We start from the raw sequence: 17,062 nt of genomic DNA on the forward strand, positions 1-17,062 counted from the left end.
AGCCATTCAGACTGTCTCAAAGCTGGGCATTCGGGACTTTTAAAGTACACAATTCCAATATATTCTGGTCATGTTCTAACTCCAGGACTGGGGACCCGAGAAGCATACAAGCTCCAGACTCCAACAGGAGACTCTCCCTGGGAAGTCCCTGATAATTTTACAGGATTTTCATTCTCCCTCCCTCTGAAGACCTGAATGGGTCTCTAGATTTTAGATATAACAGCCCCCAATTCCCCATCTCCCTGTGCTGCTGGCATGGAGAACGTAGAAAAATCTGGATTTGAGCCCTTGGAAGAAGGGAGGGGTTGAGGAAGGTGTAATTTTTTACTATTATTATTATTTCTCATTGTCCTATTCTGACATTTAGTTGGCAGGAAATTAAAATTAAACTTATTTTCCCAAATGAAGTCTGTTTTGCTCATAACAGTATTTGGTGAATGATCTCTCCCTGTCCTTATCTTGTCACGTGAACTTTTCCATGTGTTATCTGTGCCATGCAGAATAAGGAGGGCAGTGATAGAGCAGCTTTGTGGGCACCCGCTGTCCAGCCAGGATCAACCCACCACACTTTGTTTTGTTACAAGTGGGTCACATTGTGGAATCTGTGCATACTGAGTCACCAATAGTCAGCCATAACATGAGCAATCATTAGGTCAAGTGGAACAGAGCTGGGCATGGTGAGACCAGGTTTCCTCTCCTAAAAATCACCCAGCTCTCCAGAAAAATGCAAGGAATTGTAGAAGACAGCAACTAATAGGTATTTACAGCGAGAAGTGGTTTCTGAGCTTCCTTTCTTCTGCTAATGGCATTCAGTCAAGGACAAACATTATGGGACATTATAGGAGCTGGAGAGAAAACTCCTATACCAGAAGAAAATTTGTCTGTGGGACAGTCAGTCTGCTCAGTCACTGTATATTTTGCTAACTGAACTCTATTTTGCTCTTACATTCAGACATAGAGTGGATGTGGCACCAATTATGCAGTCAGGCACCTGTGACCGTATCCATGTGCCAAACACATAGATTGGACAGCAGAATTAGACCAAATTTACAGTTGTTAAAAAGCAAATAAAATAGAATTGTGCATTAAATTCACCACACAAGCCAGTCTGGTTTCATAGGAGCATTATTTAATCAAGCATAGGAAATACACAGTGTTCTTTGGGTGGCATCATAGCTTATGTTGAATCTGGGAGATTTTTTTAGGAGTGGATCTGATAAGTTGCTACAGCATTGGAGATTAAAAGAGACTTGAGACGGCCCATCCTGCTTCTGCAGCACACCTCAACATGGTATTTGTAAACATCAATCAAACACTGCATGCTTGACTAGCACCTTAGTAACATGACTGAGTTACTGGAGGCCTCTAGAAATTGGACTGATAACTTATATTGTTGTAATCTTCACTTTCTACGAGCAAGGGTTGTATCTCCGAAGAAGTTCCTCCTTTTTTCTTCCGGCAGGCCCTGACAAGCCCTGTGAGCACGGCAGTAACAATGCCTCCAAACACAGCTGCTCCGACCAGCCAGGCCCAGATCTGACGGGCTTCCTGAAGATAGGGTGTCAAAAAGTCTTGGAAAGACTGAAGGGCTTGAAAAATCAAACAGAAAAAGAAAGATCATTTTACTTGATGCAATGCACTGTCAGTTTACAGAAGTTCTATGATAGATAATACTGGAAGGCTGAATATAAAAAAATTATCTGAGAGCCACAAATAGTTTTAAACAAATCTCTTCAGCTCTGATAGTCTCAATCTTCATGTCCAAAGCTGGTACAGAGTTCTCTGTCCCCACTGCTCCTCACGGTTTTGTCAAAACTTCAGACTGTAACCCAAAAGTTTGATACTGTGTGACCAAAGGTCCTGCTAGCTCAGCATCCTCTGGCAGCAATAACTGCAGAACACTGGGGAGAGTTCAAGGAAAGGTCAAGTTATTACAATGCCTACAAAATACTTACCCAGCCTCCAAAATTTGCAGGTCAGGAATTTCCTGAACCAGATGTTGTGTTGTTGTGTGTAATAGTCACTGGAGGATTTTTTTTTCTCCTACCATCATCTTTTCAAGCTGCTCTTTGAACTTTTATCACAACTTTTAGCAGCAAAAGCATCCCTGCCTTAACTACATTCATTAACTACATATTGGGTGGGGAAAAAAGCTTCCTTTTACTAATTGTGAACCTGCATTCCACTTACTTTGACAGTTCCTGTGTGGGGAGAGGCAGTAGACAACTATTCTGTGGTCATTCTGCACAACAAATCCTCTTTCTTTGGTGAATCCAGGGAAACTTCTCACTGTTAGATGTCCAGCTGTCTTCTGGCTTTGTGATATGAACTGTGTGTGTGTGTTTTTCTTGCTATGGCTTAATGAGCTATGAAAACCCTGCCATACAGGGCTCTCACTTCACAGCAGAGGCTGGGAAGAAACCTGTTCAAAATGCATCCAACAATTTGCTGGCTTGAATTTGAAAAATAATGATACTTGTCCACTTGGGCCAAGGAAGATTTGGAATCCACATTTCCCAGTTATTATCTCTAAGACTATTATTAGCAGTAATTACTAGCTAGTAGGGAAAAGAAAGAGCACCTCTATGGGCACCTTCTCTGGGAACTCCTATGGTGGTTTATTTCTGAATGTTCTTTATGCATCTGGACTGATTTAGATGTACTCAACCATATTTAGAATGCTGTACCCCCACAAAGGCTGTAAATGTCTTCCTGTTATCTTGCATTTTCACTGGTGCCCAGAAAAACAATCCACATATCCTCTTGGGTCATGGTACTTCTAAAAGCATGCTGTTACATGCATTGTGCTCTGAAAAGATGCTGCCCTCCAGGGCCTGGGTAAGGGATGTAGCCAGGAAGCTGCTTGATTTGTGTGGCCCCCTGACTACCCTCTATTAGTATTCCAGGTGGATAGGGGGGACACTGAAGGAGGAAGTCCCAGGGTAATCTAAAGGGACTTCAGGGCAGTTAAAGCACTAGGTGTTCAGGTAGTATTCTCCTGATTGATTCCTTCAGTGCTAGGGGAAAATACTGAAAGGAGAAGGGAAACTCAACAGATCAATACATAGCCAAGAAATGAGTGCCGTAGGTGGAATTTTGGGGTTTCTGTCCACAGGGTGGCTTGCACAGCACCAGGCCTGCTCATGTTGGATGGGGTATCCCTGAGTCAGAGGGAAAAAAGGATCATGGCCCAGGAATTAGCAGGGTTGACAGAGAAGTCTTTAGGCATGAAGGGGGAGTGGGATAATTGGTTTCGGCCATTTCTTGTGTGTTTGTTGTTCACTGTATACTTCTGGATGTTCACAAAAAGTACCTGTGAGACTTCCAAAATCAAAAGAAAAATGATGAGCTAGGAGGGATTCCAGTTATGGAGTCCTTCAGCTTTAAGGCATGGTTAGTTTTCTTTGCGGTGTTGAAAAGTTCCCAGCTCCTACAGATTTTATCAGTTTCCTCACTATTACAGCCTGGAAAATCTTTTTTAATGGAAAGATTGCCAAGCACTGGAACAGGCTGCTGAGGGAATTAGTAGAATCATCATCCCTGGAAGTGTTCAAAAATCATTTGGATGTGCTGCTAGGGTATGGTTTGGTGGGCTTGGCAGTACTGGATTTATGCTTGGACTTAGGATCATAGAATTTTTTTCCAATCTTAATTATTCTGTGCTTCTATAGAACTCTTCCCAGTGTAAGAGAGAGATTTTCTGGGCAAAAGTCAAGACTGCATCTGTAAAGTTATCTGTTTTCATTTCTGAAAGAAGGAAAAAATACAGAAAAATCTTAATCCAGGTGCTGAAATATAACTCTTGAAACAGCTCTTAACAGACTTCTTTTTACAGCTATTGTTAAGTGATGCCATTAATCTTCCGCATCTCTGTTATTGATGTTAACTCTTGTTTGTTTTCATGCAGCCATGCAGGCTGTGGATATTTTACAGCTCACAGTTCTCATGTCACAGAAAGCTGGGTGTCGGCTCCAGCTTCTGCTCAGAGCAGCTCCCCTACACTGTGACGTGTGCCCTGGAGTCCTGAGGGATGGATTTCCATACACACTGACACCACTTCTGCTTCAGCACTGTCACACATATAAAAATAAATGCAGCTGCAATTAAAACTATGTACTCTTACACACTGATTTGCTTTGCAGTGGAAAGCAGAGCTACAGGCATCAGTTTTTCCTCAGGGACACAACAGCAATATAATTTAGCATTAAAAAGCCATTTTGTTATTGGATTCTTTCCAAGTTTTATTTCTCATCTTCTTTCTTAACCAGCCTCACCATGCTCAGTTTAGTCCTACTTCCTCTCTTCTAAGTTGCTGGTACTGTAACTCAGAACTGCTGCTCTTCATAGAGTCACAGAATCACCGACATTGGAAGAGACGCCCACGGCCATCTAGTCCACCTGTCAACCCAGAACCACCAAAATCGCCTGCAAGCACCCACTTTCTTTAAGAGCAAACAAGACAGGTTTTGAGAATAGGATTGGGCCAGATCTTGTGTGCCCATTCCTCATTCTGTCTTGTTCTCTTCCTCTGCCTTAACACTTCTTCCTCATCTGGAAGATCTGCAGGAATGCTGCCTTTTCTTGATGACCGAGATCTTTTCAACTGACTTTTTTTTTTTTCTTTCATAAATGTTTCCTACTTGTCCAGTACTTCCTGTTTGACAATCACAGACTTTCTCTTCTCCTAAAGAAAAGTCTGTATTTATACACTGGAGTGAGAAAATCTGTGTCTGTAATTTGAGAGTCCAACCATTTTCCATTTGTAACCAGTTCTTCCCTTCAGATAAGAAATAGCTTAAGCTTGCTGCTTCTCAGTGAGATTACCAAGGGGTTGAACGACATCTGAGGATTATCTGGGCTTTCTGAACAAGGCTGAATTTCGTTCATTGTGTTGATGTTTCAGAATAATTAAGGAACTAGTTTCCTTACCCCTGTTAAAAACATAGGCAGAATTTAATAGGATTTCCTTTTTCTGAGGACTATGTGCTCCCCTGGGAAAAGGCAAGAGTCCAAGAGACAGCAAAAATTAATTATTGGATGGTAAGTATTTTACCATTTTCTTCCTCTTGCAGTACAATTTCAGGATTCAGAATTCCTGAAAGTCATGGTATTTGCTACTTTGTCTGAGTTGTACAATTCTAGCAATAAGAAGAGTTTAAGAAACTAATGTCTTATTAAGAAATATGTATATACATTTCTGGTCTTGATCTGGCTCTTTCATGAGCTTATATTCCAGCACCTGGACTAATTATTTTCTGCATCTCATTCCCCAATCTGTTCGTACATCCAGGATTGCCCCATCTCAGGTGCAGAATCTTACACTTTCCCTTTCTTGAACCTTATACAATTAGTGATTGCCCAGTCATTTAATGCTTTTTTAAAAAATCTGGAATTAGAAGGATTTTTTTATCTTGTCATAAAACAGACTTATTCCAGTTTATAGGCAAAAAATTTTACATTTCCCCTTTTACCCAAAATTATGACATTACCTGGTTCTTGCAGATATTCATAGTCATATCCCAGCTCTCTTGAGGGTTTAAAAAATTCTCCATTTCTGTAAAGAGGGATGAAGGGGACCATGTAATTTTCTCGATTGTGCCCAATTGGTGCATTCGCTGCTGGGTACACTTCTAGCATGGGCCTGTGTCTTCTTAACCATCGTTCAAAAATGCTGTGGAAGAGAAAGCATGCTAATTAATGATAGGAATTATCAGATTTTTTCTTCTTGAAGATCAAAAGAAACTGATGGCTTTTTTTAAAATGCTGGAGACAGAGTTGCATGCAATGTCTTGTGTTTGTGTGTGTAATGCTTTCCAAATTCCAAATTTGAGGTTATCCGCTTCAGTGCTGAGCTCCTATGCAAACCTACAGAAAGCAAATGCCTGTGCTGCTGCAAAGAGTCTAAATGTGCTTTGAAATTCCATAAATGTAAATTACTCTCTTTTTGTGCTCAGCAATTCATGTGGTTTTGAGGAATAGAGAGAAATTGATTAAAGACCTCAGTCCTTCCTCTTCACTCTCTGAAGCATTTGTAGCTAGTTTTGCATGGCCTTGTTTCTAGCTGCTCTGTCCTGTTCCTGTTCCTCTAATTTCTTAGCAAGGGTTTTCAATGAAGTATGAATTACATCATGATCCTGTGGATATCACCAGAGGAGTGGAAACATCTGAGCAAGAAGTGATAAGCTGACAAGGCAGGTCAGCTGTCAGTAAAGTGTCTTTCTCCAGCCACAACTTCTTCACTGACCTCAGCGTCTGTTGTTTAACACATTCCTCTCTCCCAGCTGCTGTGCAGCTTTATTTTACCTCCTCGTAAATATGTTATCCAGAGGCACTGCCACTGTCAAGTTCTGGCCAGTGTCAGGTCTATCTTGCAGCCAGCTGGAACAAGCTCCATCTGGCATGGGGACAGTTTCTGTCACCTGCGGGCAGAAGCCAACCCTGTTGCCCCCTAATTGCCAGAACCTTGCCATGTAAACCCAATAGAAGCTGTTCCCCATGCCTCCAGCCTCAACTGCTCCATTCCATATTTCTGTTCCAAAATTTCTTCCATTAGCTGTCTGTCACCACAGGCCTGTGTGTCTGCTCTTTAACTTGGATGCAGAAAGCTTAAAGGCTGCAGTAGGGGAAGCATATAGTGGCATTTTCAACTTAACTACTGAATGTGTTTGGAAAGCAAAACTAAAAACCTTCCAAAACATTCTCAGTTCTCCTCCCTTTGAGCTTTTTTTTGGTCAACTCTTCACTTTAAATTCTCAAACCCTTTCTCTGATCCCTTTTTGTTTATTCACCTGAATGTGCCAGGTTGGGATAGAGAAGGTGGGAAAATGCTACAGGATAAGCAGATGCAGGAATCTTCTGCATGAGGAAAGAGGACTCCATACTAAATCCATAGATACCGGTGAGAGGTAATTATCAACATTAGGCTCAGGGAGGCATTTCTGGATTAATTTATTATAAGGGATAGAAATGGTCTAAAGAGACGTGTAAATTGTGCTTTAATGGAGATCTTAGCTCAACAGTTGCTCCTCCCCAACACTGGCCACTGACCAAAAGACATGGACTTCGCTCCCCTGTTCCACCCCTAGCTGTTGAAGGACTCAGGTTATCTCAGAAATACAGTTCCTAAATGCAAGTGCTCAGGGGTATGAGGGTCTCTGCAAGTTATGAAGGAATTCTTCCAGCAGATTTCTACCTCTTATTTTTGGGCAGAAATATCGATATGCACACTCTGCATAGTCTACCAAATTAAAGCCCTCTCATACTCATCAAAATAGAGGTAGGGCCAAAATCTTTGTTCTCTTTTTAGGATCAAAAACCCTAATAAATTAAAACATGACTGTGATCATATATCTTGTTTATCCTTTGCAATGCATGTATTAATTTTGAATAAAATCTACATTTTTGTCTCTCTTCTCCAGTTAATTTCATCAATCCTGTCTGGAAAAACTCTTACCTGAATAATAATGTTTAGTTGAAGCTTTCAAATGGATAAGTTTAAGCAATATGAATATATAGAATATAAAGGAATAATTAAGCTTGAGCAGGGGTGGGATGTGGAAAAGTGTTTCACTCCAGTCTTTTCCCTGCTTGGCTTTTACTCATGCCTTGGATAAAGTACCCTGACTATCAAAGCTTTATTTCCCTAGCAGTTTAGATGCGAACTGAGATAGCTCTTCTCTGCAGTACAAGGTTGTTAGGGGTGCAGAGATACTCTGGTTGTGGGAACATGGTAATATTTTAAGGCAGAGGTGGGTCTCGGATGAATTTTTAATGTCTGGTGATGATCCGTACCCTAATTTTGGGATGCTCAATCTGAGGTAATTCCTGGGGCCTGATTTTTGGAAAATGCTGAGCAGTCACAATCTGAAAATTCAGAGGGCTGATGTGCACAACTTTCAGAGCTAAAACTCATCATTTGCCTGAAATAGCTTTGCAAGAAATGCCCTGAAATGCATCATCATTGCTGCATGTGTTAAGTGTTGCTGTTGCATAAGAGCTTTTAATAAGAATCCTTAAGCCAGTAATCTTTCAAGCAGAATGCAAATGCAAAACATTTCCATGGAAATGATCATACGTACTTTTGGATTCCTTTGCAGTGTGGTTTCCACATGAGGTACCCAACTTTGCTTAGCAGTAGCAGAAGCATTGAATTGCCTGCCCTTGAAGCTGATCTTTAGATTCAGATGTGATCACATGCCTCTAAATCCTGATGTGATGAGTTTTGCTGATGCACATGATGTGTTGCACAATTCATTGGGTTGTTTGGGAACAGTTCTCTCCATCTGCTGGCACAAGATCTTATCGCCCTGGCTGAAATTTCTTTCATTGAACACATCTGTATGTCACCACAGGAATCTCAGAAACATTCTTTAAATCTTTAAGAGTCACATTTTCTTCTACTCCCTTCAGAACAGCTAGTCATGTACATTCATCTCGTAGTACTCTTTGGTTTTTTGCTTTGGGTTTTATATGACACTTTGAAAGATTAGTATCATATTCTGCTTGCTAATAAAATGATTGGGTGAACTTGCATTTATTATTTAATTCAAAGGCTCCTTCCCAGCTTGTTCAGTAAGATGAACTCAAACCACTATTTTTTTTCCTGGCCAGATAATGCATGGTGATATCTGTTTTCAAGAGTGTTCATGGAGTTTTTTTAATTTTGCATGAGAAAATTGACAGATGTAGTATATCAGTAATATTTTTTACATGTACTTCATGTGTTTTTATTCCTCCTTTTAAGGGGGCACTTCCAAGAGCACTGCCGTTTCCCTTCCCTTATATTTTGTGAGTTAGGGAAGAAGAACCTTATTCTTGCTTTTCATTAACAGTTTCCCAGCTTATTGGAAAAAGAAAACTCCCAATGACATCCAGCTGGGGAGAAAAATCCATGGACAGGGTACACCTTCAGTTGTATTTCTATTGGTAAAGTACAAATGGTTCTCCTTGGGCACCATAAGCTATTTCATATCAGAGAGTTACATTTTATGACTCCCCAGCCAAGTCCATTAACTCCATTAATCCATTTTTAAGGAAAGTTGAAATCCTGAAGTAGCCTATGGCTTTTGCTGTCAGCCAGGTAGTGACGCTGTGGCACAGTGTTCCTGTCCTTGGGGACTTAATTGAAAAGATTTGGGAAAAAAAAAAAAGTGTATTTGGAGAAAGTAATCACACTCTCTTTTGTTTCAGAGTACTGTGACCAGTGAGTCAAACATTGTAGAATACCTTTTACTTCAAATAAGGTGCTTTCTCCAGCCCTGGCTACATTTAAGGCAGTTAGCATCAAAAGTTTTCTCGGTCATGCAGGGCTGTCCTTTCCTGAAGGCAAAGAGAACACATCTGAACAGCTGTGATGGATCACTGCAATTTTTCCATGTGCCTTGATCTACAGAGAGTTGTTTAATCCACTAATAGGCATGGAGTTTCCATGACAGAAAGAAATCAGTGTTCCCATCATCAGATGTTGATCTGCTTACAGTTGACAGAAGTTTTTCTTTTCTTCCCCTATGCAGTCATGCAAGTTATTTCCCTTTAGCATCTTGAAAATGTGTGGTTATTTCCTGTTCTTTTCTCAGGAGCTGCAGCCTTGGAGGAGCCTAGGTCTGCAGAATTAGTGCTACACGTAGAGAGACAAGATGCTGAGGTAATTAGCTGGTCCCTTCATGGAGTGACAAAGCTCCTGGTAGAAAGCCCAGGTTTGTGGCAAAGCAGCAGACCATAACTCCCTCAAATTGTTCATTATCTTGGCAAACCACTGCTTTTATGTTCTCTTCATATGAACCTCTGCATCCTTCCCTGGACCTGAGAGCCCGACAAAGCAGGACCATGAGGTAAGGGCATCTTCAGGGCCATTTTATTCCATATTGCCTCCCTTTCTTGCCTTAATTTAACTAAAGATAACAAAAAGGACATCTAAAGTTCAGATCAAGCTCTGCCATCCAATCTCCATACTAATTCTGTGCCAAAAAAAAAAAGAGTACTGGACATAAGTTTAGTGAGAAGGAGAGAAATCTCTGGCTCCTGCAGAAGTCTGGTTGGTTACTTTTTGTTCCTCACCATCCAGACAAAGGGAGCAAACAGATCAGTAGCTATTTGTATAGCTGCAAGTGATATTTTCCAGAGGCTTTTTTAGCATTGCAATTCCAGCTAGTCTAGCATCACTTGGGAGATGTTGGCAGTGCTATGGGAGCAGATGGGATGTGAGCGTGGTGGGAAGACAAGGAGGGATATAGGGAAGTAGAGAAGAGCTAACCAAATGTTTTTGGGAATTTTATTCAGAGAATGGAAATGCAGAGAATTCAGCCTGGGATTAGCAGCAGTAAACCATAGATCCTTGAGGATGATAGGTCTACTGAGAAGGGTCCCAGGCAATCAAAGCTTAAGAAAGAGAAATTTAAAACGTGGAAAATAACTAAATTAAATAGAGGTTAGTCTCCTGATAGCCCCTAATATTCTTTGTATTTCCTCAGCAGCAAGCAAAATTGACTTGGAAAGGGTAGTTTTAATTTAAAGGCATTGTGCAGATTAAAAAATAATTCTGTCTAGATTAGAGAAAAATTTGTTTGCATTTGGAAGACTTCATTCTCTTGAAGAAATCAAAGTGCCCAAACTGAATGTCCTAAATAAGAGGCCTGAAAACTGAAAGAGACTGGAGACCAGTTTGAATTTTGGAAGATGCCTTGTCTCACATTTAGTGCTCAGAGAGGCTCAGTCTCTCTAAAGTGCATTTCCAAAGTAGAAATAATTTTCTAGTGGGTGTAATATCAAAGTAATTACTAGATTATGATGATCAGCACCCTGTGCAAAGATTATTTTTGTGGTAGGAAACAGAATTTTAATGATGTAGAATGGGTGGGATTTAGACACCTGAAGATAAGGCTCATGTTTGTATATAAACCTTGGAAAAATTGATCATGGGTCATGATAAATTCACTGCCACTTAAGCTCTGATTCAGTCATAGGCCATGTTTGATGCAGAAATAGCTAAGGAAAGTAATCAGGTCAGAAGAATTCCCAAAAAGCCATAAAGGCAAAGAATATTTTCCCTGCATATCGGAAAATTTTTAGAGACTCTTACAGGACTCATTTTACTCTACACAAAACAGGCAGAGAGTACAAATAACTTACCTAAATTCACACCAGCCACACTGTAGGGCAATAGGACCTCAGCTCTGTGGCCAGTTTGTATCAAACTGTGGCACCCCCAAGAGTTAGGTTACACCACTGCAAAGCATGGAATCTCAATTTTACTCAGTTTTTTTCTGTATATCTGTATATGGATCACTGTAACTGCTGAGGAGCTTAATACTTGTGTGTACCTGCTTTAATAGGTTCCAAAGTAATGGTATGTGGGAAAAGGCAATAATAACGCCCACCTGGTATGTAGATGCTTTGTCAGTTTAAATTTTTCATTTGGGGAAATAATACTTTGCTTTTGCAAAACATTTTAGTGTGATATGGTGAAAATTAAAGCCATCTATAAAAGACATGGATATATCACTTCTATTTAATTGTGTATAAATAGACTCAAGTGTTTTCTTTGTTCTGCTCCATACATACCAGGTTATACAAAATGAAATTAAATGGGCCATAGCAGAAAATTAATTAAAAAACCCAAACAAACAAACCCACTTTGGTTTAATGAGTGGTGGGATAATAGGATTGATTTGAGGATGATTAAAAAAGGCCACCAAGATATATTTTCTTACTGAAAGTATGAATTCATATTATTTTATGAATAATATATGCAATGGGATTATAACTAGTGAAAGGATGAGCCAAGAAATAACTGGGTTTATGCTGCCAGTGGGAAATACCAGGCAGATTATAAAAGCATAGCTGTGTGTAGGTTGGGTTTCTTCCTACTGTTCCAGATATTGTTGTGCACTCTGAAAAAGATGCTGCTCACAGGAAGGAAATTTAAAATCTAGAAAAAGCAAGTAAAAAATAAGAGTTGGCATTTTTCTTTATCATTTTGCAAAGTGTCCTTATAAGGGCCACACATTCCTAAGTGTGCTACCACAGACATGGGCAGAGGTACTCTTGAGTGACTAAGTGTAAGAGGGGAAACCAGACTTTAAATATCCATTTCTAACATTGAGGCATTGGCTCATAGTGTAAACTAACTTTCCCTTCAGGAAAATATAACAGAAAAATTTAATTCTGTGTGTTTTACCTTGCAGAGAAGGACAGCTGGAGAGAGATGAAGGGGGAAGAAGAGAGTGCAGTTTCTCTGTATGAATTTCTGTCACACAGCAAGGAGCAAGAGTGGCATTGCAGGTATGCCCAGTGGAGGACTGCAGTCACTTTATGATGAAGGCTCATCCACTTATAAATTTGTCATGTTCAAATCCAAAGCCATGTACTTGGTTGTGCCAGGTTTGACACAGAGACTTTCATTCCTCATCTCCAGTTGTGAGACTGAGGCAAGGTCAGACTGACTATGTCAGAAGGAATACAGAACATTGTTGCTTAGAGCTCATTTATACAATTTATTTCAGTATCATGAGATCTGACATGATGTAGAAGAAATCTGGCAAGCAACATGTATTTGCATTTGGAAAGAAAAGAAAAAGAAAATAAATTAAAGAAAGCTGAAATGCCAGCCCAAGGACTGTGATTACACAGTAGTCATCACTTTAAAAGTTGGCACTAGTCAGCTAGGATTGCAAAGTCACCTCAGGTAATTCCCATCCCAAGCATTTGGGAGAAAGATCAGTGCTTCAGTCCTGGAAGAGGTGCTGATGCTGAGGCTGTAAAGTCAAGGCACTGTACTGTTTGCCAACGTATGCGGTTATATTGCAGTATTCTTTTGGGTTCTTTTTGTTTTAAGTTGGCTAAAAACACTACAGGGACTCTCAGGAAGGTTGTAAACAAGTTACACTGTCTGATTAAAAATTAAAATGCTGCCCTCAATTATTGTGAAAACCCATCCAAACCCTTTAAGGCTGTGTCCCCCACTGGTGAATCACTGCTGAGGATTGCCCTGGGTTACAGTGCTTATTCTGTCTAGTCCCAGGTGCTGGAGAACATCCAGGGGCTTCCATCATCAATCCCAAGCTGCAGCATGCAGCAAGGAACTTTGGACATCTTTGCCTCTTCCCCAAACCCTCACAGCACCTCTGTGAAGTTACTCCTGTGCCAGTCCCTGGGCCAGCCACCAGAGACACCTGTGCATGTATATCTCTATATGTATGGATATTTTCCCATAACAGGCCTTCGTCATGGTCAGCCAAGCAGGTGAAAAGGATGAGATTGTTGGTGGCATTGGAATTTTCCGTGAGTGCTGCATTTTTTGCGTTGATCTCCATATCTAGTCAAGCGTGTTTGCATATATGCATACACATATATATATACACATTGTGTGTGTGTGTGAGGTTGGGAATACATGTTCAACTTCAGTACTGGCTGCACCTAAGAACATGAAGCTGTGGTAGCCATACCAGCTTGGGCTTCTAGATTTGTCAGTTCTTAAAAGATAGACTTGCATGAAACGGAAAAAAAAGGATGTTTTAGCCTGGTGGAGCTGTCTTCCCACATAACGCTGTACTTCTGATATTTTTTCTCAGAGCATGTATTCCTCATGTAGATCAATTACACGCACGTGAAATATGGATATTCATTTTCAGGAAAGGTCTAGCCTACTTTATTTTTTTCCCTTTTCCCCATCTTCTGAACAAAAAGTGGAGGTTTTTTTGTGGACTTGAGTGGAAGAGATCACCTGAAACATCAAGGCACAGTGTGCAGCTGACATAAAGCCCCTTCCTTATTCAGCAAGGTTGCAGGCTATCTCCTCAAGTAGTATTCTCTGAGTGAGATTTAATAACATACAGTACACTGATGCCTTCCCACTCACTACAAAGTACCACCAGAGCAGGGCAGCCGTGTGACACCTGAGGATCTTGGCACTGCTCTGCTTCGCAGATCTCACCACAACCATTTCATCTCCTTTGTTCTCACTGCACAAACAGGATGTTTGGAAAGTGTCAGATAAAGGAAACAAGAGGGAGGGAACTGACAAGGGGTAGTCTCATACAACCAATCCCACCTAAGAGAAAACGAATGCTACTTTGCCTATGTCCCAGTTTCTTGAAAATCTCAAGGTTACTGCAGCGGCTGCATTCATAGAATCATATAATATCCTGAGTAGGAAGGGACCCACAAGAATCACTGAGTCCAAGCCCTGGCCCTGCACAGGACATCCCCGGAGTCACACCATGTGCCTGAGAGCATTGTCCAAATGCTTCTTGAACTCTGTCAGGCTGGTGCTGTGACCACTGCCCTGGGGAGCCTGCTCAATGCCCTCTGAGTGAAGAACCTTTCCCTAAACTAGGGACCTGTTTCCTGAGCTTCTCCTTTTTGAACCTAGATCTTGCCTGACACATGCCATTTATGAGATATTTTTTAATATTTCCCCTACCAATGTGTTTTAGAACTTTTCCCCCTAATCTATCAAACACCCTTAACACCTCTGTAGGGCTAAGTGAAGAGTCTTCATACTTTCCATCTGACGCTTTTCCTCTTTATGTCAAACGACTTGAGCTTCCACAGCTATTTGGAGAAAATTCAATTGGATCTCCCATTGCTGCTTTGCAAGCTTATTTGGGTGCAGAGGGTGATATAGCTTCCCCTCATTGCTCCAATAATCATGCAGTCCTCCAAATATTTCTCTCCTAGAATAAAAAAAAGTCACCAACTACTCAAGCCTCTCTTGTGAAAAGAAGCTGCTCAAGCACCAGAGTCCTGCAGAGATGACTGCTCTCTGTTCCTCTCCCAGAGAGGGCTGCTGAAGTCCTGCAGTTCTATTCCCCATTTGCTATCACAATATTCTTTGGTTACATTGCAAACTGCTTAACCTTCCCATGTCATGTAGCTACCTGAGGCTTCAATTCCACTGCATATAAGTCTGGGCTCCCCTGCCACAGAGCTTTACAAGCTGAGCAGTCCTGTAGCCTACTTTCCCAGTAAAGAAACCTTTCTGAAATATTACTGGTTTTGCCTTCTCAGAAAACTGGGTAGAATGAAACAAGTGCTGAGCCCAACTTTGCTGCTATATTACCATGTAAAGAGCTTTATTTCAATTAAAGAGGAAGATAGTGGATAACTAAGCTTCACACTAAAGACAAGACCTGAGTATCTGAGTGAGCTGACTGGAAAAAGTGTGTAGGAATCTGTGCAGAGAAATGTCCATATACTCTAGTATAGGACTAGGTAGTGCCTTAGCCTAACCCAGTTATTGGCAAAATAAACTAATTCCTGTGGGAGCTTCTTCCATACCTCTGCAGGAAAGAAATGAGATTAAATGAGGATTGGCTGCACTGAGATTCTGTCAGATATCTGCTCTAAACTCTGTTGCTTTTCTTAAACTCTCTTGGCTTTTCTTAGTCAAGTCACCCTTTGTTTAGCACAATGTTGTAAATAACTTTTCTGAGGTACAGGAAATAAATTCTTTTCCTTAAATGGCTGTCATCATGTGTGTTGTTTCACCCCTTACTGACAAACCAGAGTAATGTTTGGTTACAGATATTTGTTTTCCATTCAGATTTAGGTCTCCAATACTGTCCAACGCTGCAAACCCCAGGTTATAGATGAGACATTATGGGGTGTCCTGTGTGCTTTGTAAATAAGGAAATAGAAATGCAACCCACCATGTGCTGCATTGGAAACAGAAGTTAGCATTTGATTGAATGTATATCCTGTGTTAAATTTCTCAGATTCATTTTTGCCATGATTTGATGATAACACAAAAACATCACTTGAAGTCAGAGAGAGTAAAAAAGCCAGCTGCTCCAAAGTTTAATAACTACTTTTCCCTGAAGACAACGATAACAAGCAGATTAAAATGGATAGCTGTGGAGGTAGCTGGACTGACACCATGGAACCCACTTTTGTGCTCTGCAATTCAGTTCTTTTGAGACTTTAATATTGTCATTATTGAGGTTCACAAGGGCATAAAATACATAAATCACAACTATGGAAGTGAAGTGATAATTTCTTTTGATGAATAGGAGGTAGCTACATGTGGGTGAGAAAAGTACCATGTTTTCTTGTGATTTTTTACAATTTGAACAATTACATCAGCTGTTATTGCAGAAGTGCTGCAGGAAGGAAATGCTAGCTGTCTGCATCAGAGCTCATTTTGATTGCTGTGCCGCAGGGAGCTTCCTCCTCCTCCAGCATTAAGAGAATAGGTGAAGACTAATCCTGCACCTCTAGTGAAGTTTCAGGGTGGTGTAACCTTTCCTTTTAAAAACCAGTAATTGTTTGCAAAATATGTGGTGTATGGGGTGATCCATTCAGTAATAATGTTGGGTGAACTAAAATCTTGCAGTAAGATTGATATGAAACCTGCACTTTAAATGGGACTCTTTGAACTGAACCTGCTGTATAATAGACTTTTATGAACAGAATGGATCATTACAAACATCTAGCCTGAATAATGGCATGGCAGGTGAGATTGCCAACTGCTGTATTTCACATATGATGCAGAAAATGTCTGTTTAAGCTTTCTCTGGTCATTCCCCTAAAGCAAGGTGAAGCAGCAACACTGTAGGTTATATGTATGCTTAATCAATATATGCTTAATCAATAAAAAGAATGTTTATCTCCAGAACCTGATCCTTGTCATTATTTCTCTCTGTGTCTGCCTCTGTATGGTGTAACTTTGGATATCCAGAGTACTTATTTAATGTTACTTTAAATGCAGGTGCACCCTCAAATGTACTACACATACTCAGTCCCCCTTTTTCCACTGGAGCAGGGATGCTCTAAACCTGTACTCCTTCACTTTAGCCTCTATCCATGGTCTGTGTTAGATGACAGGTGATGTGACCCTCCAAGGCTGTTCCTGCATCCCTTTAGGTGCTTTGCAATTGCAACTGCTCAGGCTTGCTGAAGTAGATGCCCAGCTCAGAATCTTGGTGTATGATTTGCCTTTCAGCCCCAGACACAGCGATATCAAAGCAGAGATACTGGGGAGCTGTTTCTCAGCAACACCCCATCCTTCCCACTTACACTCTGCTTTCCATGGATAGATTTATGTGGTATTTCACAGGAGATGTGA

The 17,062-nt window shown here is 40.7% G+C and overlaps 1 protein-coding gene across 1 annotated transcript in view; it reads right to left on the minus strand.

Moving 5' to 3' along the window:
* Window positions 1-1,107: 1,107 nt before the first annotated feature.
* TYR (tyrosinase) overlaps window positions 1,108-17,062 on the minus strand; it is a 39,999-nt gene continuing 24,044 nt past the window's right edge. Inside the window, exons 4-5 of the mRNA XM_064736400.1 lie at window positions 5,490-5,671; window positions 1,108-1,589 (exon numbers count right to left, since the gene is read on the minus strand). Of these exons, the coding sequence (XP_064592470.1) occupies window positions 1,366-1,589; window positions 5,490-5,671 (406 nt within the window). The 3' untranslated portion in view covers window positions 1,108-1,365. The remainder of the gene's footprint in view (window positions 1,590-5,489; window positions 5,672-17,062) is intronic.

The sequence above is a fragment of the Zonotrichia leucophrys genome, chromosome 1 (genome assembly GCF_028769735.1).
Source record: "Zonotrichia leucophrys gambelii isolate GWCS_2022_RI chromosome 1, RI_Zleu_2.0, whole genome shotgun sequence".
Classification (NCBI taxonomy): domain Eukaryota; kingdom Metazoa; phylum Chordata; class Aves; order Passeriformes; family Passerellidae; genus Zonotrichia; species Zonotrichia leucophrys.